This window comes from Sebastes umbrosus, unplaced genomic scaffold (genome assembly GCF_015220745.1).
Source record: "Sebastes umbrosus isolate fSebUmb1 unplaced genomic scaffold, fSebUmb1.pri scaffold_80_arrow_ctg1, whole genome shotgun sequence".
NCBI classification, from domain to species: Eukaryota; Metazoa; Chordata; class Actinopteri; order Perciformes; family Sebastidae; genus Sebastes; species Sebastes umbrosus.
Window position 1 is genome coordinate 87,964 of NW_023618540.1, and position 27,037 is coordinate 115,000.

At 42.7% G+C, this 27,037-nt stretch overlaps 1 protein-coding gene across 8 annotated transcripts in view; it reads left to right on the forward strand.

Annotated features, from left to right (window-relative positions):
• Nucleotides 1-27,037, forward strand: part of plekhg4 (pleckstrin homology domain containing, family G (with RhoGef domain) member 4) — a 90,917-nt gene that overhangs the window by 53,568 nt on the left and 10,312 nt on the right. For all 8 annotated transcript variants that reach the window (XR_005206026.1, XM_037763327.1, XM_037763326.1 and 5 more), the window contains 6 exons: nucleotides 4,908-5,006; nucleotides 5,154-5,441; nucleotides 8,041-8,163; nucleotides 8,251-8,442; nucleotides 20,072-21,030; nucleotides 23,366-23,615. Coding sequence is in view for 7 of the 8 variants with exons in the window: in XM_037763327.1 (XP_037619255.1) it covers nucleotides 4,908-5,006; nucleotides 5,154-5,441; nucleotides 8,041-8,163; nucleotides 8,251-8,442; nucleotides 20,072-21,030; nucleotides 23,366-23,615 (1,911 nt within the window). In the remaining variant the exon portion in view is untranslated. The remainder of the gene's footprint in view (nucleotides 1-4,907; nucleotides 5,007-5,153; nucleotides 5,442-8,040; nucleotides 8,164-8,250; nucleotides 8,443-20,071; nucleotides 21,031-23,365; nucleotides 23,616-27,037) is intronic.

Here is a 27,037-nt window from a genome sequence, read left to right on the forward strand (position 1 = left end):
CCTCTGGACTGCATGAACTCTTTGATTTCACCCAAAAGTGACAAAAAACGTTGCAAAATTCGTCCCCTGCTGAGCCATCGGATTTCTGTGTGTAGTAGCAGGTCATCATATTCAGCTGACAGCTCCTCCAAAAGTACCTTGAATGTTCTGTGCTGTTTAGCTCTGGAGCGGATGCTGTTTATGATCTTCACGACGGGAGTCATTACGTGCTCAAAGCAGATCACTTTTGCACATAAGGCCTGCTGGTGTATGATGCAGTGGTACTGCAGAAAGTTTGGGAACTCTGGGTCAGCTTTACAGTGAGCAACGAATCCTGTGTGTCGGCCGATCATAGCAGGAGCCCCATCCGTAGTCACTGATACCAGCTTTTCCAGCGGCACCTTTTTTTCCACAAAAACTCCTTCACTGCGTTATAAATGTCAACTCCCCTCGTAGTTGTCTTCAGGGGCAGTAGTGTCAGAAGTTCTTCTTTTGTGGAGAAATCATCAAACACCATCCGGATAAAGACCATCAGCTGAGCCGTACTGCTGCTGTCCACCGACTCGTCACACTGGATGCTGAACCACTGGCACCTCGCCAGATCACGGTCCAGCTGGTCGGCCAAGTTCCCAGACATCATCGACACTCTTCTTACCATTGTAGTTGCCCCGAGTTGAACATTGGAGAGACTGGAGAGTACATCGGTTCCATACTTCTCGTCTTCAAGCACAGTTTTAGCAATTATCATCATTGCTTCTTTGACAACCTCCCCGTCTGTAAATGCCTTCTTTTTCTTCATCAAGAATTGCGTAGCTCTAAACGAGGCTTCGGTTGCTTTTTGGGAGTTTTTAACCGGTCTAGTGAAAAAAGACTGCTGTTTGCACAAAGCTGCCTTTAACTCGCGGGCTTTTTCTGCTCGCAGTGCGCTGCCCGGTGGGTAGTTAGCATGGTAGCTTGTGTGACATGTAGTGAAATGTCTCTCCACATTGTGCCGCTTTGCTATCGCCACAGTTGCCCCGCAAATGAGACACACGCAGGATCCTTTCACAGTGGTAAAAAAAAAAACTCTACCTCCCATTCGTCGTGAAAATGATATGTTTTCTTTCTTTTTTCTGCCATTTTTTGGGGTAACTCTTCTCCTCATTTTCGTTGCGTCTGCTAGCTTGTTTGTATGAGCGCAACAAACGCTACGTTTTGGTCATGCGCACAATACTGACCTTTGAACTATACTAGGTCAGAGTTCATTTATATTAAACACAAAAAACATTTTAAATTTTAAGTGTTTTTATATATATATGTTGTCATTTGTAAGTTACATGCAAGTCTGATTTAAACAACAATAGCAAAAAAATAAAATAAATAAAATTTAAAAAAAATAGAGGCAGCTCACTGGTAAGTGCTGCTATTTGAGCTATTTTTAGAACAGGCCAGCGCGCGACTCATCTAGTCCTTACGGGCGACCTGTTGCCCGCGGGCACCGCGTTGGTGACCCCTGTTCTATAGTATAACTAGTTATATAGTATATGTAGTTCTATAGTATAACTAGTTCTATAGTATATGTAGTTCTATAGTATATGTAGTTATATAGTATATGTAGTTCTATAGTATAACTAGTTCTATAGTATAACTAGTTCTATAGTATATGTAGTTCTATAGTATAACTAGTTCTATAGTATAACTAGTTCTATAGTATAACTAGTTCTATAGTATATGTAGTTCTATAGTATAACTAGTTCTATAGTATATGTAGTTCTATAGTATAACTAGTTCTATAGTATAACTAGTTATATAGTATAACTAGTTCTATAGTATAACTAGTTATATAGTATATGTAACTAGTTATATAGTATAACTAGTTATACTATATAACTAGTTATATAGTATATGTAGTTCTATAGTATAACTAGTTCTATAGCATATGTAGTTCTATAGTATATGTAGTTCTATAGTATAACTAGTTCTATAGTATATGTAGTTCTATAGTATAACTAGTTCTATAGTATGTAGTTCTATAGTATAACTAGTTCTATAGTATATGTAGTTCTATAGTATATGTAGTTTATATAGTATATGTAGTTCTATAGTATAACTAGTTCTATAGTATAACTAGTTCTATAGTATATGTAGTTCTATAGTATAACTAGTTCTATAGTATAACTAGTTCTATAGTATAACTAGTTCTATAGTATAACTAGTTCTATAGTATATGTAGTTCTATAGTATAACTAGTTCTATAGTATATGTAGTTCTATAGTATAACTAGTTCTATAGTATAACTAGTTTATATAGTATAACTAGTTCTATAGTATAACTAGTTATATAGTATATGTAAACTAGTTATATAGTATAACTAGTTATACTATATAACTAGTTATATAGTATATGTAGTTCTATAGTATAACTAGTTCTATAGCATATGTAGTTCTATAGTATATGTAGTTCTATAGTATAACTAGTTCTATAGTATATGTAGTTCTATAGTATAACTAGTTCTATAGTATATGTAGTTCTATAGTATAACTAGTTCTATAGTATATGTAGTTCTATAGTATATGTAGTTATATAGTATATGTAGTTCTATAGTATAACTAGTTCTATAGTATAACTAGTTCTATAGTATATGTAGTTCTATAGTATAACTAGTTCTATAGTATAACTAGTTCTATAGTATAACTAGTTCTATAGTATAACTAGTTCTATAGTATATGTAGTTCTATAGTATAACTAGTTCTATAGTATATGTAGTTCTATAGTATAACTAGTTCTATAGTATAACTAGTTATATAGTATAACTAGTTCTATAGTATAACTAGTTATATAGTATATGTAACTAGTTATATAGTATAACTAGTTATACTATATAACTAGTTATATAGTATATGTAGTTCTATAGTATAACTAGTTCTATAGCATATGTAGTTCTATAGTATATGTAGTTCTATAGTATAACTAGTTCTATAGTATAACTAGTTCTATAGTATATGTAGTTCTATAGTATAACTAGTTATATAGTATAACTAGTTCTATAGTATATGTAGTTCTATAGTATAACTAGTTCTATAGTATATGTAGTTCTATAGTATAACTAGTTCTATAGTATATGTAGTTCTATAGTATAACTAGTTCTATAGTATAACTAGTTCTATAGTATATGTAGTTCTATAGTATAACTAGTTCTGTAGTATATGTAGTTCTATAGTATATGTAGTTCTATAGTATAACTAGTTATATAGTATATGTAGTTATATAGTATATGTAGTTCTATAGTATAACTAGTTCTATAGTATATGTAGTTCTATAGTATATGTAGTTCTATAGTATAACTAGTTCTATAGTATATGTAGTTCTATAGTATAACTAGTTCTATAGTATAACTAGTTCTATAGTATATGTAGTTCTATAGTATAACTAGTTATATAGTATAACTAGTTCTATAGTATATGTAGTTCTATAGTATAACTAGTTCTATAGTATATGTAGTTCTATAGTATAACTAGTTATATAGTATATGTAGTTCTATAGTATAACTAGTTCTATAGTATATGTAGTTCTATAGTATAACTAGTTATATAGTATATGTAGTTCTATAGTATAACTAGTTCTATAGTATATGTAGTTCTATAGTATAACTAGTTATATAGTATAACTAGTTCTATAGTATATGTAGTTCTATAGTATAACTAGTTATATAGTATATGTAGTTCTATAGTATAACTAGTTCTATAGTATATGTAGTTCTATAGTATAACTAGTTCTATAGTATATGTAGTTCTATAGTATAACTAGTTCTATAGTATATGTAGTTCTATAGTATAACTTGTTCTATAGTATAACTAGTTATATAGTATATGTAGTTCTATAGTATAACTAGTTCTATAGTATAACTAGTTATATAGTATAACTAGTTCTATAGTATATGTAGTTCTATAGTATAACTAGTTCTATAGTATATGTAGTTCTATAGTATAACTAGTTATATAGTATAACTAGTTCTATAGTATATGTAGTTCTATAGTATAACTAGTTATATAGTATATGTAGTTCTATAGTATAACTAGTTCTATAGTATATGTAGTTCTATAGTATAACTAGTTATATAGTATATGTAGTTCTATAGTATAACTAGTTCTATAGTATAACTAGTTATATAGTATATGTAGTTCTATAGTATAACTAGTTCTATAGTATAACTAGTTATATAGAGTTATATAGTATATGTAGTTCTATAGTATAACTAGTTCTATAGTATATGTAGTTCTATAGTATAACTAGTTCTATAGTATAACTAGTTCTATAGTATATGTAGTTCTATAGTATAACTAGTTATATAGTATAACTAGTTCTATAGTATATGTAGTTCTATAGTATAACTAGTTCTATAGTATATGTAGTTCTATAGTATAACTAGTTATATAGTATAACTAGTTCTATAGTATATGTAGTTCTATAGTATAACTAGTTCTATAGTATAACTAGTTATATAGTATATGTAGTTCTATAGTATAACTAGTTCTATAGTATATGTAGTTCTATAGTATAACTAGTTCTATAGTATAACTAGTTCTATAGTATATGTAGTTCTATAGTATAACTAGTTCTGTAGTATATGTAGTTCTATAGTATATGTAGTTCTATAGTATAACTAGTTATATAGTATATGTAGTTATATAGTATATGTAGTTATATAGTATAACTAGTTCTATAGTATAACTAGTTCTATAGTATATGTAGTTCTATAGTATATGTAGTTATATAGTATAACTAGTTCTATAGTATATGTAGTTCTATAGTATATGTAGTTATATAGTATAACTAGTTCTATAGTATATGTAGTTATATAGTATAACTAGTTCTATAGTATATGTAGTTATATAGTATATGTAGTTGTAGTATAACAACCTGTAGTTGTTTGTGGTGTGTGTCATCAGAGAGTGGAGCAGCTGACCAATCAGTGTGAAGACGTCATCAAGCTGCTGCAGAAAACCATCAACATCCTGCAGACCACACCTCTACCTGCTGCTGCTGAGGTGACACACACACACACACACACACACAACCAACCAACCAACCAACCAACCAACATATGAATCTAAAATATAAATATATAATCACATAAACATTCAGTCACTCAACACACCCCTCTCTCTCTCTCTCTCTCTCTCTCTCTTTCCCAGGATGCCGAGCTGCTGCTGTCCAGGTACCAGGCGGTGATGCGTAGCATCCTGGAAGACGGCCGATTGGTGCAGCTGCAGCAGGAGGGCGGAGCCTCGCTATCGCGGCTCCGCAGAGAGGAGGGCGCCGTCGGCACGACCGCAGACTACCGGGTGGCGGTGGAGGCGGTGGGGACGCTGTACGACAAGGTGGACGAGCTGCTGCACCGCCTGGTGACTCTGTCCAACGCCAAGACTCAGGAGCTACGCTTCATCCTGGACTTCAGGAGCCTGGAGACGGGCTTCACCGAGGTCAGTCTGAGCACGCTCAGTACGCACACCTGACACCCGACACCTGACTGACAGCTGACTGACACCTGACTGACACCTGACTGACACCAGTCTGACACCTGACTGACACCTGACTGACACCAGTCTGACACCTGACTGACACCTGACTGACACCTGACTGACACCAGTCTGACACCAGTCTGACACCTGACTGACACCTGACTGACACCAGTCTGACACCAGTCTGACACCTGACTGACACCAGTCTGACACCTGACTGACACCAGTCTGACACCAGTCTGACACCTGACTGACACCTGACTGACACCAGTCTGACACCTGACTGACACCTGACTGACACCTGACTGACACCTGACTGACACCAGTCTGACACCAGTCTGACACCTGACTGACACCAGACTGACACCAGTCTGACACCAGTCTGACACCTGACTGACACCAGTCTGACACCTGACTGACACCAGTCTGACACCTGACTGACACCAGTCTGACACCTGGCTGACACCTGACTGACACCAGTCTGACACCTGACTGACACCTGACTGACACCTGACTGACACCAGTCTGACACCAGTCTGACACCTGACTGACACCTGACTGACACCAGTCTGACACCTGACTGACACCTGACTGACACCTGACTGACACCTGTCTGACACCAGTCTGACACCTGTCTGACACCAGTCTGACACCAGTCTGACACCTGACTGACACCTGACTGACACCAGTCTGACACCTGACTGACACCAGTCTGACACCTGACTGACACCAGTCTGACACCTGGCTGACACCTGACTGACACCAGTCTGACACCTGACTGACACCTGACTGACACCTGACTGACACCAGTCTGACACCAGTCTGACACCTGACTGACACCTGACTGACACCAGTCTGACACCTGACTGACACCTGACTGACACCTGACTGACACCTGTCTGACACCAGTCTGACACCTGTCTGACACCAGTCTGACACCAGTCTGACACCTGACTGACACCTGACTGACACCAGTCTGACACCAGTCTGACACCAGTCTGACACCTGACTGACACCTGACTGACACCTGTCACATGAATATTGTCTTCTTCAGAATAAGGGCAGAAGCATCATACAGTATGTAATGCATGTAGATGTGGTCGTAGTGTTAATGTGATTATTCAGACTCTGTCTGAAGCCATCAAAGATATTCTACTGGTGAGATCCGTCACTCTGTCCTCTATTGTTTCCTCTTGTACGTCATGGTCTCCCAGAGCTCCCAGAGCTCCCAGTATCCGTGTTCATGTGGTCTGATCAGTTTCAGTACATTTATATAAAAACACATAAATATGTTTTACACTGTTGTTCAACGTTAAACTCGTTACAGATCTGAGTCTCTGCTCTTTAAGGAGTCTTATCAGAATATACCGTTGGTTTAGGTTAAAGGCTGAACATCAGGGCGCCCCGGTAGACTCCCCTGAAGAACATATATATCTATAATGTTATTGGCCTCACAAATGCAGTTATCTACTCCACTGATACTATAAAGTAAGCTCAATACAATTCACTATATGTCTAGAACAAATATGTCCTGCTGAGTTAGATGATGTATTATTATTATTATTATTATTATTATTATAAGAGTTTCCACTGCTCCGTCTGACACAGCTGGATGATCTAACACTACAACACTACGGTAAACCTAAATCAAAGTTTCATTCTGGAGACTTTAAAAGAGTGAAAATAACTCAATAATAAGTTCAACTTTAGATTTGACCTTTAACTCCCAGGAAAGAGAACAGAATCATCTCTCCTGTGGGGTGAACGTGGTCGTCCGTCCGTCCATTCGAGTGTCACACTTTAGTTTCCGGAGCAGAACTCTGAAACTCTTTAACTTAGGAACTTGTAATGTGGTCTGCTGGTTGACAGGGTGGTCTAGTTTGGGGGTTAGAAGTCCAGGGGGCCCAAAAGACTTTCTCATCAGAGACCAGTTTATGCTACAATCCAGCGCTCTATGAATATTTCTCTGCATGTATGTATATACTGTATGCTTGAGGAGATCTTGAATCATCTACAGCTAATGACTCGGCACCGTCAAGCCCAACTTCAGGCGCTGCTCGCTGTGGCGAGCGCACCTCAAACTGCGCTGTGTCGCGAGCATAGACTGCTGTCTTCCAGTTGGTGTAGCTGTATAGTCATCCGGGTGGAAACAGTAGAGATTATACACACTGTTCAGTTCCAGAGACAGACTGAGATAACAGAGAGGAACAAAAGGTGTGAAAATATGTCATAAATCAGGAGAAATACGGGAGAAGTGTGACCTCGGGAGGAAACCGGGAGAGGGGGATGAAAGACGGGAATCTCCCGGGAGAATCAGGAGGGTTAGTACAGAGTGTTCTACTGGGATAGAAGGAGGTCAGTTACTCATCAGACTCTGGAACAAATCAACTGTCTAATAAACATCCTCATCATCTCTGTGACGGTGAGACGCTGAGCTGAACTACACTTCCCAGGATTCACTCTGCTTTGGTTGTGTGTGTGTGGTTGTGTGTGTGTGTGTGTGTGTGTGTGTGTGTGTGTGTGTGTGTGTGTGTGTGGTTGTGTGTGTGGTTGTGTGTAGGTGAAGTGTTGGCTGCAGCAGGTCGGGGAGGTCCGTCTGAAGAGTCTGGATGAAGCAGCAGATTCTCTGGAGCTGCTCCACAAGAAACAACAAGACTACAAAGACTTCCACACTACTGCATACGTACGGCACGCACACACACACACACACACACACTGAGGAACCCCCGTAGACCAGGTGGTGTTGACCCGTTCTCTCCTCTCTCTGTAGGAGTACTGTCGACGTGGCGAGGCGTTGCTGAGCGGTCTGGAGCGTTGGGGCAACGTGTCGTCAGCTGACCTGCGGGTCTACGAGGTCAAAGTTCACTCCTTCTGGGCTCAGCTCCAGAACTTCTCCCAGCGGGTCAACACCACGGGCCAGAACATCGAGCGGGCCGTCCAGCTCTACAGCTTCTTAGACCAGGTACTGTTACTGATCCTGAACCTTCAGCTCTCAGGAACATGTTGTAACCTCTAGTGGAGCTCCTGACGTTTCTAGAGATACCAGATCAACCCGTCGGTTGGTTTGGGTCTCAGCAGCTGTTTCTCCTCCGTGGTTCTGGTTCTGGTTCTGGTTCATACGATCTGTAAACCTGATCAGTGTCCTGGTTTCTGTCTGAATACTCCAGACTGCTGCTGGTTCTAAAAGGTTCTGGGTGGATCTCACTAGTGAACTTTGGTTCTGCGTCAGACACGGAAGATTCTGAAACATCTTTAAGGCGTCAGACACGTCCGGCTCTTTTATTTAACTTTATATATATAAACTCTTTATATATATATAAAGATATTTAAAGAGTTTATATATATATAAAGAGTTTATATATATAAACTCTTTATATATATATAAACTCTTTATATATATAAACTCTTTATATATATATATACTCTTTATATATATAAACTCTTTATATATATATATAAACTCTTTATATATATATAAAGAGTTTATATATATAAACTCTTTATATATATATAAAGAGTTTATATATATAAACTCTATATATATATAAACTCTTTATATATATACAGACGTAGGCAAAGTTGTTGGTAACGTTCCGTTAAAGAGAGAAAAACCCACAATGGTCACTGAAATAACTTGAAACTGACAAAAGTAATAATAAATAAAAATTCACTGAAAATTAACTAATGAAAATCAGATATTGTTTTTGAATTATGGTTCAACAGAATCATTTTAAAAAACAAACTAATGAAACTGACCTGGACAAAAATGATGGTACCCCTAGAAAAGATGTAAAATAATGTGACCATAGGGACATGTTAAACTAAGGTGTGTCCTGTAATTAGCATCACAGGTATCTTCAAACTTGTAATCAGTCAGTCTGCCTATTTAAAGGGTGAAAAGTAGTCACTGTGCTGTTTGGTATCATGGTGTGTACCACACTGAACATGGACCACAGAAAGCTAAGGAGAGAGTTGTCTCAGGAGATCAGAAAGAACATTATAGACCTTCATGTTAAAGGTAAAGGCTATAAGACCATCTCCAAGCAGCTTGATGTTCCTGTGACTACAGCTGCACATATTATTCAGAAGTTTAAGGTCCATGGGACTGTAGCCTACCTCCCTGGACGTGGCCGCAAGGGGAACATTGATGACATATTGAAGAGACGGATAATACGAATGGTAACCAAAGAGCCCAGAACAACTTCCAAAGAGATTAGAGGTGAACTCCAAGGTCAAAGTACATCAGTCAGATCGCACCATCCGTCACTGTTTGAGCCAAAGTGGACTTAATGGAAGACGACCGAGGAGGACACCAAATCATAAAAAAGCGAGACTGGAATTTTCCAAAATGCATATTGACAAGCCACAAAGCTTCTGGGAGAATGTCCTTTGGACAGATGAGACAAAACTGGAGCTTTTTGGCAAGTCACATCAGCTCTATGTTCACAGACGAAGAGATGAAGCATCCAAAGAAAAGAACACTGTACCTAATGTGAAACATGGAGGAGGCTCGGTTATGTTATGGGGCTGCTTTGCTGCATCTGGCACAGGGTGTCTTGAATCTGTGCAGGGTGCAATGAAATCTCAAGACTATCAAGGCATTCTGGAGCGAAATGTGCTGCCCAGTGTCAGAAAGCTTGGTCTCAGTTGCAGGTCATGGGTCCTCCAACAGGATAATGACCCAAAACACAGCTAAAAACACCCAAGAATGGCTAAGAACTAAACATTGGACTGTTCTGAAGTGGCCTTCTATGAGCCCTGATCTAAATCCTATTGAACATCTGTGGAAGGAGCTGAAACATGCAGTCTGGAGAAGGCACCCTTCAAACCTGAGACAGCTGGAGCAGTTTGCTCACGAGGAGTGGGCCAACATACCTGTGGACAGGTGCAGAAGTCTCATTGAGAGTTACAGAAATCACTTGATTGCAGTGATTGCCTCAAAAGGTTGTGCAACTAAATATTAAGTTAATGTTACCATCATTTTTGTCTAGGCCAGTTTCATTAGTTTGTTTTTTAAATGATTCTGTTGAACCAAAATTCAAAAACAATGTCTGATTTTCATCAGTTAATTTTCAGTGAATTTTTATTTATTATTACTTTTGTCAGTTTCAAGTTATTTCAGTGACCATTGTGGGTTTTTCTCTCTTTAACGGAACGTTACCAACAACTTTGCCTACGTCTGTATATAAACTCTTTATATATATATAAACTCTTTATATATATAGATTAGTACTCTTTATATATATATATAAACTCTATATATATATAAAGAGTTTATATATATAAACTCTTTATATATATAAACTCTTTATATATATATAAACTCTTTATATATATATAAACTCTTTATATATATATAAACTCTTTATATATATATATATATAAACCGGGAAAAAAAGTTCGGAAACTTTTGCTTTTTAGCATTTTGGCAAATTGTTCTTGGGCGCTCCCCACATAATCAGCTGTGCTGCTCATCCAACAAACACATGATCCTTACAAGTGTGACATCATTGTGAAGGTAAATAAACAGGCTTTCAACCATGTAGAATACAATGACCATTAGCATTGATACAACAGAGAAATAATCCACCAAACACAAGTTAACAACTTTCTTTTTCCCGGTTTATATATAGGGCTGTCAGTCAGTTAATCTAGTTAATCAGGATTAATCTCTCATGTTTTATCTGTTCTAAATGAACCTTAAAGGAGATTAGTCCAGTATTTAATCCTCTTATCAACATGGGAGTGGACTAATATGCTGCTTTATGTAAATGTATGTATATATTTATGATTGTAAATCAATGAACACAGATCAATGACAGATATTGATCCAGAAACCGAGGATCTACAGCTATTATGGCGTTAACTCTGACGGCTCTAGTTTAGACACAACCAGTAAATACTGAGTAGAGTCACATTTCATTCTCAGCTTATTTCTCCTCCTGAATCATAATAATAATAATAACAATAATAATAATGATTATTATTATAATTATGATAATAATAGTAATAATAATAATGATAATGATGATAATAATATCACTGTATTCAGTCTGCTGTAGAGCTACAGTATATGAAGGTCAGAAGTGTCTCTGTGTTCAGTGACTCTTCGTCTTATTGTGAAGTTTCCACTCTGATACAGACGGCTGATAGATTGACCTGACACACACACACACACACACACACACAGCAGGGGGGTTGTGTGTGTGTGTGTGTGTGTGTGTGTGTAGTCCAGGTATCACTCCAGTGCCAAGTTTTCCCTCCTTCCTCCTTTCACTCCTTTCACAAATTCTTTGTTACCGTGGCGACCCCCCCCCTCCCCCTCCTCCTGGGACCGCCCATCTGCCATTCAGTATGTGAATGGAGGGGGGGGGGGTCTGTGTGTGTGTGTGTGTGTGTGTGTGTGTGTGGTCGGGCTGCCGCTCTCTGCTCTCCTCAGTCAGACTGCAGCGCTTCAACAGGACACACTGAGGTATGATACACACATTATACACACATTATACACACTTATATACATTTACACACACCTGAGTTGTGTAGTTGGACGTTGTGCAGCTTTAGCAGTGTGGAGGTGTGTAGTTGGTGTGTGTTTGTGTGTGTGTTTGTTGCAGTTAGTTGTTTAAGTTGGCGTCAGTTTGACTCCAGAGAGGACGAAACGCTGCTCCTCTTCCTCACTCCTCCTCTTCCTCTCTCTCTTTATATAGATGTGTATCTTCCTCTCTCGCTCGCTCTGTGTGTGTGTGTGTGTGTGTGTGTGTGTGTGTGTGTGTGTGTGTGTAGTGTGTGTGTAGTGTGTGTGTGTGTGTGTGTAGTGTGTGTGTGTGTGTGTGTGTGTGTAGTGAGTGTGTAGTGTGTGTGTGTGTGTGTGTAGTGTGTGTGTAGTGTGTGTGTGTGTGTGTGTGTGTGTGTGTGTGTGTGTGTGTGTGTGTGTGTGTGTGTGTGTGTGTGTGTGTGTGTTTGTGTGTGTGTGTGTGTGTGTGTGTGTGTGTGTGTGTGTAGTGTGTGTTGCATGAAGCTCTCCCAGCAGCAGCAGAGATCCAGCAGGTCTCAGAGAGCTAGCAGCCGTTAGCTGGTGTTGATGTGGATCTGGATCTGTGGTTCTGTGGTTGTGTGTCTGTGTCTGTCCATCTCTGTGAGGACCGCTGGTCTGACCCTGTTGGAGTGACCCGGTCCTCATCGTGTTCTGGTACGGTGACTGTTAGTTTAGTTTGGGCCCCCCCGTCCTTGTAAACAAGCTGAGACACGTCTCCGCTGTTGATCCTGAGAGGACTCGTCTCTGACTGTTGTTAAATGAGGACGGGTCAGAATCCGGGTCACTTTCAGGGTTCTGATCTGGTTTCAGGGTTCAGGTCAGAACCCGGGTCAGGTTGTGGACCTGTTAGTAGATCCGGGACGGTCCATCTATCTCCTGATTCAGTACTGTCTCCGTTCCTCGATGCAATATTCTGATTTATTGTGATTCTGATATATATAAGATATATAATATAAAAATATGAATACATAAACACTAAATATCTAAACATTAAATATGAATACATAAACATTAAATATCTAAACATTAAATATGAATACATAAACACTAAATATCTAAACATTAAATATGAATACATAAACACTAAAGTTATAAATACTAAATATATAAAAAGTCAAACTAAGTATATAAAGTAAGTTGAGCCCGACAGCAGGAGGTGTGTGTTGTGTGTTGTTGTGTGTTGTGTGTTGTTGTGTGTTGTTGTTTGTTGTTGTGTGTTGTTGTTTGTTGTTGTGTGTTGTTGTTTGTTGTTGTGTGTTGTTGTTTGTTGTTGTGTTGTTGTTGTGTGTTGTTGTTTGTTGTTGTGTGTTGTTGTTGTTTGTTGTTGTTGTGTGTTGTTGTTTGTTGTTATTTGTTGTTGTGTGTTGTTTGTTGTTATGTGTTGTTGTATGTTGTTGTTTGTTGTTGTGTGTTGTTGTGTGTTGTTTGTTGTTATGTGTTGTTGTATGTTGTTGTTTGTTGTTGTGTGTTGTTGTGTGTTGTTGTTTGTTGTTGTTTGTTGTTGTGTGTTGTTGTATGTTGTTGTGTGTTGTTGTTGTTGTTGTGTGTTGTTGTTTGTTGTTGTTGTTTGTTGTTGTTTGTTGTTGTGTGTTGTTGTTGTTGTGTGTTGTTGTTTGTTGTTGTTGTTGTTGTGTGTTGTTGTGTTGTTGTTTGTTGTTGTGTGTTGTTGTTTGTTGTTGTTTGTTGTTGTGTGTTGTTGTTTGTTGTTGTGTGTTGTTGTTTGTTGTTGTTTGTTGTTGTGTGTTGTTGTTTGTTGTTGTTTGTTGTTGTGTGTTGTTTGTTGTTGTGTGTTGTTGTTTGTTGTTGTGTGTTGTTGTGTGTTGTTGTGTGTTGTTGTTAGTGAACAGCTGGTCTGAGGTCTGTTGGTACCGGCTGGAGATGTTGATGTTCTCAGAGATCACTGAGGTCAGATAGTGAAGAACACTTTGTGTTCAGTACTGAGATGGTGATGATGTCACTTCCTGTGGGACTTGGATGACCCATCTGTCAATCAAACTCCAGCTGGATCCAGTCAGGAGAAGAGTGGAGACGTTTATCATCTAGAGAAGTCTCCAGTGTTGTTCTGATAGACCTGATGCTGCTGCAGCGGCTACGCTAACCTCTGCAGAGGCTACGCTAACCTCTGCAGCGGCTACGCTAACCTCTGCAGAGGCTACGCTAACCTCATCAGCGGCTACGCTAACCTCTGCAGCGGCTACGCTAACCTCATCAGCAGCTACGCTAACCTCTGCAGCGGCTACGCTAACCTCTGCAGAGGCTACGCTAACCTCTTCAGCAGCTACGCTAACCTCTTCAGCGGCTATGCTAACCTCTTCAGCAGCTACGCTAACCTCTTCAGCGGCTATGCTAACCTCTTCAGAGGCTACGCTAACCTCTGCAGAGGCTACGCTAACCTCTGCAGAGGCTACGCTAACCTCATCAGCGGCTACGCTAACCTCTGCAGCGGCTACGCTAACCTCATCAGCAGCTACGCTAACCTCTTCAGAGGCTACGCTAACCTCTGCAGAGGCTACGCTAACCTCATCAGCGGCTACGCTAACCTCTGCAGCGGCTACGCTAACCTCATCAGCAGCTACGCTAACCTCTGCAGCGGCTACGCTAACCTCTGCAGAGGCTACGCTAACCTCTTCAGCAGCTACGCTAACCTCTTCAGCGGCTATGCTAACCTCTTCAGCAGCTACGCTAACCTCTTCAGCGGCTATGCTAACCTCTTCAGAGGCTACGCTAACCTCTGCAGAGGCTACGCTAACCTCTGCAGAGGCTACGCTAACCTCTTCAGCGGCTATGCTAACCTCTTCAGAGGCTGCGCTAACCTCTGCAGCGGCTACGCTAACCTCTGCAGAGGCTACGCTAACCTCATCAGCGGCTACGCTAACCTCTGCAGCGGCTACGCTAACCTCATCAGCAGCTACGCTAACCTCTGCAGCGGCTACGCTAACCTCTGCAGAGGCTACGCTAACCTCTTCAGCAGCTACGCTAACCTCTTCAGCGGCTACGCTAACCTCTTCAGCAGCTACGCTAACCTCTTCAGTGGCTATGCTAACCTCTGAAGAGGCTACGCTAACCTCTGCAGAGGCTACGCTAACCTCTTCAGAGGCTACGCTAACCTCTGCAGAGGCTACGCTAACCTCTTCAGAGGCTACGCTAACCTCTGCAGAGGCTACGCTAACCTCTTCAGCAGCTACGCTAACCTCTGCAGAGGCTACGCTAACCTCTTCAGCGGCTACGCGAACCTCTTCAGCGGCTACGCTAACCTCTGCAGAGGCTACGCTAACCTCTGCAGAGGCTACGCTAACCTCTTCAGCGGCTACGCTAACCTCTGCAGCGGCTACGCTAACCTCTGCAGAGGCTACGCTAACCTCTTCAGCAGCTACGCTAACCTCTTCAGCGGCTACGCTAACCTCTTCAGCAGCTACGCTAACCTCTTCAGCGGCTATGCTAACCTCTGAAGAGGCTACGCTAACCTCTGCAGAGGCTACGCTAACCTCTTCAGCGGCTACGCTAACCTCTTCAGAGGCTACGCTAACCTCTGCAGAGGCTACGCTAACCTCTTCAGAGGCTACGCTAACATCTGCAGAGGCTACGCTAACCTCTTCAGCAGCTACGCTAACCTCTGCAGAGGCTACGCTAACCTCTTCAGCGGCTACGCGAACCTCTTCAGCGGCTACGCTAACCTCTGCAGAGGCTACGCTAACCTCTGCAGAGGCTACGCTAACCTCTTCAGCGGCTACGCTAACCTCTGCAGAGGCTACGCTAACCTCTGCAGAGGCTACGCTAACCTCTTCAGCGGCTACGCTAACCTCTTCAGCGGCTACGCTAACCTCTGCAGAGGCTACGCTAACCTCATCAGCGGCTACGCTACGCTAACCTCTGCAGAGGCTACGCTAACCTCTGCAGAGGCTACGCTAACCTCTTCAGAGGCTACGCTAACCTCTGCAGAGGCTACGCTAACCTCTGCAGAGGCTACGCTAACCTCTGCAGAGGCTATGCTAACCTCATCAGCGGCTACGCTACGCTAACCTCTGCAGAGGCTACGCTAACCTCATCAGCGGCTACGCTACGCTAACCTCTGCAGAGGCTACGCTAACCTCTGCAGAGGCTACGCTAACCTCTTCAGAGGCTACGCTAACCTCTGCAGAGGCTACGCTAACCTCTGCAGAGGCTACGCTAACCTCTGCAGAGGCTACGCTAACCTCATCAGCGGCTACGCTACGCTAACCTCTGCAGAGGCTACGCTAACCTCTGCAGAGGCTACGCTAACCTCTTCAGAGGCTACGCTAACCTCTGCAGAGGCTACGCTAACCTCTGCAGAGGCTACGCTAACCTCTTCAGAGGCTACGCTAACCTCTGCAGAGGCTACGCTAACCTCTGCAGAGGCTATGCTAACCTCTGCAGGAGACACACCTAAGCCCCGCCCCTAGCGGCTGGTATCTCCTCACTGATTGGTCCGTGATGGATTGTCACGGTGTGATTGGACGTGGTTCTGAGTTTTACAGAGACCTTCCTCCTTTATCTTCATATGTTGACTCAGTGAAGTCAGTCTGGTACCGAGTGAACGGGACAGAGAGCATCATGATGCATTTATATATCTATATATATAAGTACACACAACAGAACACATCAGACAGTACCAAACACACAGTGACTCTGTAAACATCATGAATATCAAACAGGGTCATCATGCAGAGAAACTGTATTTATATTTATATTTATGAACATCCTGGACTCTGTTATGAAAAGAAATGATTTAAAAACCTGAAGAATAAAACGGATCGTTAGTTTAGAACTAGAGATGTTCCTCCAGGAACCACAAACAACCACTGACTGACTGACTCAGTCAATACTGTTTGAAGTAGGACCTTCCCCCCCTCTTCCTCCTTTCATCTGGTTTTAGAGGGGTTCCCCTCCTCCTCCCTCCTCCCTCCTCTTCCTCCTCCTCCTCCTTCCTCTTCCTCCTCCCTCCTCCCTCCTCTTCCTCCTCCCTCCTCCTCCCTTCTCCCTCCTCCTCCTCCTCCCTCTTCCTCCTCCTCCCTCCTCCTCCTCCTCCTCTGTGGTTGACTGGGTCCAGGCCTGGAGTCCTGCAGGGCCTCTGTCCCTAAAGCCAGGATCCTGTGTGCTCATTATCAGAGACTCTGGGCTTGTTTTCCTGGAGAGTCTCTCACTAATATCCTGGAGGTGGTCCAGGGTTGTAGTCCAGGGTGTGTGAGTGAAGGCAGGCAGAGGAGCAGAGGAGCAGAGGAGCAGAGACTCCGGTCCTGGAGACCAAAGCTCCGGTCTCCCCCGCGTCCTCCAACCGCGGCCAACACTGTTTAACAGCTTCACTAGATACAACCAAGAGGTTTTGGTGCTTCACTGGAGTTTGTGTTGGAGTCTGAGTCTGAACAGCGGAGACACACGAGACACCATGAGACACACGAGAGACCATGAGACACACGAGCGACCATGAGACACACGAGAGACCATGAGACACACGAGCGACCATGAGACACACGAGCGACCATGAGACACACGAGAGACCATGAGACACACGAGAGACCATGAGACACACGAGAGACCATGAGACACACGAGAGACCATGAGACACACGAGCGACCATGAGACACACGAGAGACCATGAGACATCGACCAGCAAGGATTTATACCTGAACAAGTTACTAACAGGAACTTTAAACATTTAAGGAACCTCTTGATCCAGATACTGAAGTTCAGATTAACTGGAGGATGAAGAGATCCTCTAGAGAGAAGAGGTCTCACTCTGACTCTGATCTTTGGATTACAGATTCAATAACAGATCAGTTAGTGAATCAATATATCTATTATTATATTATTAATGTCATTACTGTGACTACAGTGATTGTTCACACTGACAGGAGGTCAGCTGACAATAAGACCAGATGGACCGACTCACACACACACACACACACACACACACACACACACACACACACCTACAGTAGGCCACTGGGTCAGCGTGTGAGTGTGTGTGTGTGTGTGTGTGTGTGTGTGTGTGTGTGTGTGTGTGTGTGTGAGAGTGTGTGTGCGTGTGTGTGTGTGTGTGTGTGAGAGTGTGTGTGTGTCGGCTGACTGCTCTTCTAACTGATGATCTGTCTGATGTGTCCTGATCACTGCAGCCGCTCAGTTCTCACGGTGAGGGGTGGGGGGGTCCTGATGAAGGCTCGGTGGTGTTTTACATTATAAACATTATAAACATTATAAACATAGATTAATATGATTGTGGTCAGTTTCAGTCTGTTAAGTCACTCAGCTTTAGACGGAGCAATGCTAACAGTTTCCCTCTGCTACCAGTCTTTGTGCTAAGCTAGGCTAAACATGTTGGTACTCCTTCATTCATACAGTAGATCTGGTCTCTAGTCTCTGACCTCTCAGCTCTTCATACGACACTACATGCAACCAGTTTAGAAGCAAAGAGATGAAACTTTGCCATTTTTTTGACGACAGACGCTGCCGCCATTTTGGACTGAAAACACTTATTATATTAATAATATTTTACTTCACCGTCTGCCTCACCCAGAAATGACTACGCTGATTATTATTAGATTATTATTTTATTATTATTAGATTATTATTAGATTATTATTTTATTATTATTAGATTATTATTTTATTATTATTAGATTATTATTAGATTATTATTAAATTATTATTAGATTATTATTTTATTATTATTAGATTATTATTTTATTATTATTAGATTATTATTAGATTATTATTAAATTATTATTAGATTATTATTTTATTATTATTAGATTATTATTTTATTATTATTAGATTATTATTTTATTATTAGATTATTATTTTATTATTAGATTATTATTAAATTATTATTAGATTATTATTTTATTATTATTAGATTATTATTAGATTATTATTTTATTATTATTAGATTATTATTTTATTATTAGATTATTATTTTATTATTATTAGATTATTATTAGATTATTATTTTATTATTATTAGATTATTATTTTATTATTAGATTATTATTTTAGTATTATTAGATTATTATTTTATTATTATTAAATTATTATTAGATTATTATTTTATTATTATTAGATTATTATTAGATTATTATTAAATTATTATTAGATTATTATTTTATTATTATTAGATTATTATTAGATTATTATTTTAGTATTATTAGATTATTATTTTAGTATTATTTGATCGTCCAGAACATTTTTAAAAGATGTAACGATCATCTGCAAAGTGTGAAGCACATAAAGGTCCTGAGAGCTCCGTGTGGCTTCTCTCCTGGAATAAAGAATAAGATAACTCATAAATCAGTTAGTTCAGTTCTGTAAATAACTATAAATAATTATTACTCATTAATACAGATGTTCCTGTTGGACTCATCTCAGCCTGTCAGCTGTCGGTCTGGACTGAACCGGTCCGCTCCAGGCCTTGAAAAGTCTGGAACGACCCGGTCCGACCTGACACACACATGACCTGTGTGTGTGCGTGTGTGTGTGTGTGTGTGTGTTAGTGGTGAGGTAATGTGTGTGTAGTGGAGGAGACTCCTTCAGGAGGCCTCCTCTCTTTCATTTCTCCCCCCCGACCCCCTCCAGCCCTCAACAAAGAGGAGGTCGGCGGTCGGCTCCTTAGTGGCGCCTACACACACACACACACACACAGAGACACTTCAAAGCTAAAATATAAAATTCATATATATATATCGCATACACTCAACATAATGTTACAGAGGAACAGGAATATACATTTAAATAAATAATAATAATTATAAAATAGAATTGTGATAAATGAACCTCAATAGTATAAGTATATTATAATAATAAAGAGTTGTAACTGTGGCTGTGAGCGTTGGTGGTTGTAGACGTAGGACACTCAGTAAAACTATTAATACCTCACAGTGAAAGTACTGCATCCAGATGTTTACTGCAAGTAAAGAGTACCAGGGAGGTATTATATATATATTATATTATATCAGCTCAGAGTACTTCAATGTACTCAACGTCTATTCAAGGTTTCAGTAACTGATTGTGACCTCCTGCCCTCCTGTCCGTCTGTCCGTCTGTCTGCAGGCCTATGGCTGGGCGCTGGAGGGTATGCGTCACCTAGCTGGCGTCAGTATGGAGGAGTGCACGCTGCCGGACAAATGCCAGGCCGTGATTGGCTGCCTGGAGGACTACCGTCGCCAGCACCCGCCCATCTCGGACGGCCGCTTCCAGGAGATGAAGGCGGCGGCGGGCGAGCTGCGTGGCGAGCGAGGCCTCCGTCAGTGGAGCTTCGCCTGGTCCAAGTGTCAGGAGACCAAGAAGTTGTTTGACAGGAAGATGGAAGCGGCGCTCAGGATGCGAGACTCCGCCCATCGGCAGCGCTCTGACTCCGCCCTCAGCAGAGGCTCCGTCTCCTCCAGGAGAACTCTGTCAGGACTCTGGGGGGTCCACGAGACCTCCTCCTCCTCCGGCCCCCCTGAGGAGGACAACATCCCCTCCTCTCCTCCTCGTAACTCCTCCTCTTCCTCCCTCACCTCTTCCTCCCTCACCTCCTCCCCCATCACCTCCTCCCCCATCACCCCCCAGCACACGCCGCTCCTCCAGCGTCTGTTCCGCGGCGTCTCCTCAGAGGAGTCATCAGACCGGGTGGATCTCTGCTCCTCCAGTCACAGCCTCTCCCGCCTCGACTCCTCCTGCTCCTCCTCCTCCTCCTCTTCCTCCTTCTTCTCCTCCTCCTCCTCCTTCTTCTCCTCCAGCAGACGGCAGCAGCTCAGGAAGACTCAGAGCTTCGACTGCCCCCCCACCCCCGAGGCGTCACGGTTCAGCCCGTGTCCTCGCGCCCTCAGCGAGCCGGTGTGCAGAGGAAACACGGGCGTGTTCATCCGCGGTCTGGAGGTCAGCAGCTCTGAGGCGTCCGACCACACGCTTTGCCCCAGGACGGCTGCTCACGGCTGGGCGGGGCAGGGACTACACGGGACCCCCGGGACACCCGGGACCCCCAGAACCACCGGCAGCCCGGCTACAGACCCCCGACCCAGAGGGAGGTGGGTAACCAGCCAGAGAGACCTCACACATCTCCTCTCTTTGTTCACTGAAGTACTGACTACATTTACTGTTTCATTACATTCACATCACAGCTGGAGTCACAAAACACGTCTTAATATTCTAAAATAGGATTATTATTACATTATTATTATTATTATAAATATAGTTACTGATAAATCAGTTCTGTTTTTTATATTATGTCAACTAAAGACCAAACAGTCTCGAAGGAAAGAGGGGAAACTCTGACAACGGCCACTAGATGGTGCTGCGGTAGAGCTGTAACCACCACTAAGTGTGTGTCCGTGGACGTATAAAGAGACGTCTGTAAATCAGAGGATAGAAATCATCTTCCCAGAAGGGAAGACTCTTCAGTAGCCCTCATTCAAATCATTATCTTCTTTTTTTGTCTTTTTTCTGACTTTTTTCTACATTTTCTTTTCTTTTTTTCCAGAGCAGAAGGCTCACAGCAAAGTTATGTTCAACAGTTATTAGTTACAGTCAGACCCCCCCCCCAAAAAAAACAATAAATAAAAATAAATGAATTATAAAAACAGATGAAAAAAGGATGTTTGACATAAAATAACATCCAGTGGTTGAATGTGACTGTAAATATCAATATAAAAGAAAAGACAACAATAGGAATAGATAATATCTCATAGAGTAAAGTATATTGTCCTCAGACTCTCATGAATGGTAAAGGGTGATCATAGAAATATATATTTGATGTTTTACGTGGCACTAGGCATAACCTGCTTCCACCCTGAAGGCTACTGGCCTTTCAGCAGAGTGTGTTTGAGCTCTGATGGTAGATAGTCCAGGACGGGGTTCCACATCTTAATAGATGATCTCCCTGTACCGTCATGTTACTGTGGGTGGAGCGTCTTTAACCCATTTTAGCAGCACAAGTTTGTACAGCAATTTGTAAGGATTGCTCGAGAGAGAAACGTCTTTAGAGGGCTTTTCTACATTTCTTAACCTTTTTTTCTGACTTTTTTTGGACATTTTTTAAAACTTTTTTTTGACATTTTAAAAAACGTTTTTTTGCCATTTTTAAAAACTTTTTTGACATTTTTAAAAAACTTTTTTGACATTTTTAAAAACTTTTTTTTTTGACATTTTTCCTACTTTTTTTGGACATTTTTTAAAACGTTTTTTTGACATTTTTCAGACTTTTTTTTTGGACATTTTTAAAAACTTTTTTTTGACATTTTTCAGACTTAAAAACTTTTTTTTGACATTTTTCAGACTTTTATTGGACATTTTTTCAAAAACTTTTTTTTGACATTTTTCAGACTTTTTTTTGGACATTTTTAAAAAACTTTTTTGACATTTTTCAGACTTTTATGGACATTTTTTCAAGAACTTTTTTTTGACATTTTTCAGACTTTTTTGGACATTTTTCAAAACGTTTTTTTGACATTTTTCAGACTTTTTTTTGGACATTTTTAAAAACTTTTTTTGACATTTTTCAGACTTTTATTGGACATTTTTTCAAAAACTTTTTTTGACATTTTTCAGACTTTTTTTTGGACATTTTTAAAAAAACTTTTTTGACATTTTTCAGACTTTTTTGGACATTTTTTCAAGAACTTTTTTTTGACATTTTTCAGACTTTTTTGGACATTTTTCAAAACGTTTTTTTGACATTTTTCAGACTTTTTTGGACATTTTTCAAAACTTTTTTTTGACATTTTTCAGACTTTTTTCGACATTTTTAAAAAACTTTTTTTGACATTTTTAAAACCTTTTTTTAAAAACTCTTTTTTGACATTTTTCTACATTTTTTAAAACTTTTTTTGAAACTTCTTTTCGGACATTGTTTTGCTCTCTTTCTGCTCCTGGGAAGCAGCCGGACTAAAAGTTTAATAAATAAACCAGTAAATATTTATAATATGTTATTGTTCAACAGGACATTTCAGTAGAGACATTAAATCTGACATCAGAATATAAATAATGTAGTTCTACTTCAGTCCGTCTCTTTGTAAGGAGGACGTTTTACTGGCGTCTGGTCGTCTCTTTCAGTCCAACATGGTGGAAGCGTAGCTCTGCTGCTGGAACCAACTCTTGACCTCACTTCTTATCAGTATATGATGTTTGTTACGACATTATGGGACGCACATGAATGCATCATTAATAATAATATTAATATACAATGCTTTCAGTGCTGCTGATACCGGAGTACACAGTCAGGATACTTGTGTACTTTTCAAATACTTGTACCTGAGTAAAGGGTGTGAGTACTTCCTCTCTGAGCGGAGGACGGAGACGGAGACGGAGAGGGAGGACATGGCTGGTGATAATATGATACTATGGGATGTGTGTGTGTCTCTGCAGTAAGCTGCGTCACGTGGTGGAGGAGATGGTGACCACGGAGAGGGAGTACGTGCGCTCCCTGCGGTACATCATCCATCAGTACTTCCCAGAGATGGACCGGGCCGACCTGCCCCAGGACCTGAGGGGGAAACGCTCCGTGGTCTTTGGGAACCTGGAGAAGCTGCTGGACTTCCACAGTCAGTTCTTCCTCCGAGAGCTGGAAGCCTGCTGGAGGCACCCGCTGAGAGTCCCTCACTGCTTCCTGAGACACGTAAGACACACACACACACACACACACGCTGAGAGTCCCTCACTGCTTCCTGAGACACGTAAGACACACACACACACACACACCCGCTGAGAGTCCCTCACTGCTTCCTGAGACACGTAAGACACACACACACACACACACACGCTGAGAGTCCCTCACTGCTTCCTGAGACACGTAGGACACACACACACACACACACACACACACCCGCTGAGAGTCCCTCACTGCTTCCTGAGACACGTAGGACACACACACACACACACACACACACCCGCTGAGAGTCCCTCACTGCTTCCTGAGACACGTAGGACACACACACACACACACACACACACACCCGCTGAGAGTCCCTCACTGCTTCCTGAGACACGTAGGACACACACACACACACACACACACACCCGCTGAGAGTCCCTCACTGCTTCCTGAGACACGTAGGACACACACACACACACACACACACACACACACACACCCGCTGAGAGTCCCTCACTGCTTCCTGAGACACGTAGGACACACACACACACACACACACACACCCGCTGAGAGTCCCTCACTGCTTCCTGAGACACGTAGGACACACACACACACACACACACACACACACACACACACTGAGAGTCCCTCACTGCTTCCTGAGACACGTAGGACACACACACACACACACACACACACACACACACACGCTGAGAGTCCCTCACTGCTTCCTGAGACACGTAGGACACACACACACACACACACACACACCCGCTGAGAGTCCCTCACTGCTTCCTGAGACACGTAGGACACACACACACACACACACACACACACACACACTGAGAGTCCCTCACTGCTTCCTGAGACACGTAGGACACACACACACACACACACACACACACACCCGCTGAGAGTCCCTCACTGCTTCCTGAGACACGTAGGACACACACACACACACACACACACACGCTGAGAGTCCCTCACTGCTTCCTGAGACACGTAGGACACACACACACACACACACACACACCCGCTGAGAGTCCCTCACTGCTTCCTGAGACACGTAGGACACACACACACACACACACACACACACCCGCTGAGAGTCCCTCACTGCTTCCTGAGACACGTAGGACACACACACACACACACACACACCCGCTGAGAGTCCCTCACTGCTTCCTGAGACACGTAGGACACACACACACACACACACACACACCCGCTGAGAGTCCCTCACTGCTTCCTGAGACACGTAGGACACACACACACACACACACACACAACACCCGCTGAGAGTCCCTCACTGCTTCCTGAGACACGTAGGACCACACACACACACACACACCACACCACGCTGAGAGTCCCTCACTGCTTCCTGAGACACGTAGGACACACACACACACACACACACACACACCCGCTGAGAGTCCCTCACTGCTTCCTGAGACACGTAGGACACACACACACACACACACACACACACACCCGCTGAGAGTCCCTCACTGCTTCCTGAGACACGTAGGACACACACACACACACACACACACACCCGCTGAGAGTCCCTCACTGCTTCCTGAGACACGTAGGACACACACACACACACACACACACACACCCGCTGAGAGTCCCTCACTGCTTCCTGAGACACGTAAGACACACACACACACACACACACGCTGAGAGTCCCTCACTGCTTCCTGAGACACGTAGGACACACACACACACACACACACACACACCCGCTGAGAGTCCCTCACTGCTTCCTGAGACACGTAGGACACACACACACACACGCACACACACCCGCTGAGAGTCCCTCACTGCTTCCTGAGACACGTAGGACACACACACACACACACACACACACACACGCTGAGAGTCCCTCACTGCTTCCTGAGACACGTAGGACACACACACACACACACACACACACCCGCTGAGAGTCCCTCACTGCTTCCTGAGACACGTAGGACACACACACACACACACACACACACCCGCTGAGAGTCCCTCACTGCTTCCTGAGACACGTAGGACACACACACACACACACACACACACACACACCCGCTGAGAGTCCCTCACTGCTTCCTGAGACACGTAGGACACACACACACACACACACACACACACCCGCTGAGAGTCCCTCACTGCTTCCTGAGACACGTAGGACACACACACACACACACACACACACACACCCGCTGAGAGTCCCTCACTGCTTCCTGAGACACGTAGGACACACACACACACACACACACACACACACACACGCTGAGAGTCCCTCACTGCTTCCTGAGACACGTAGGACACACACACACACACACACACACACACCCGCTGAGAGTCCCTCACTGCTTCCTGAGACACGTAGGACACACACACACACACACACACACACACACACACACCCGCTGAGAGTCCCTCACTGCTTCCTGAGACACGTAAGACACACACACACACACACACACGCTGAGAGTCCCTCACTGCTTCCTGAGACACGTAGGACACACACACACACACACGCACACACACCCGCTGAGAGTCCCTCACTGCTTCCTGAGACACGTAGGACACACACACACACACACACACACACACACACACACACCCGCTGAGAGTCCCTCACTGCTTCCTGAGACACGTAGGACACACACACACACACACGCACACACACCCGCTGAGAGTCCCTCACTGCTTCCTGAGACATGTAGGACACACACACACACACACACACACACCCGCTGAGAGTCCCTCACTGCTTCCTGAGACACGTAAGACACACACACACACACACACACACGCTGAGAGTCCCTCACTGCTTCCTGAGACACGTAGGACACACACACACACACACACACACACCCGCTGAGAGTCCCTCACTGCTTCCTGAGACACGTAGGACACACACACACACACACACACACACACCCGCTGAGAGTCCCTCACTGCTTCCTGAGACACGTAGGACACACACACACACACACACACACACCCGCTGAGAGTCCCTCACTGCTTCCTGAGACACGTAGGACACACACACACACACACGCACACACACCCGCTGAGAGTCCCTCACTGCTTCCTGAGACACGTAAGACACACACACACACACACACACGCTGAGAGTCCCTCACTGCTTCCTGAGACACGTAGGACACACACACACACACACGCACACACACCCGCTGAGAGTCCCTCACTGCTTCCTGAGACACGTAGGACACACACACACACACACACACACACCCGCTGAGAGTCCCTCACTGCTTCCTGAGACACGTAGGACACACACACACACACACACACACACCCGCTGAGAGTCCCTCACTGCTTCCTGAGACACGTAGGACACACACACACACACACGCACACACACCCGCTGAGAGTCCCTCACTGCTTCCTGAGACACGTAGGACACACACACACACACACACACA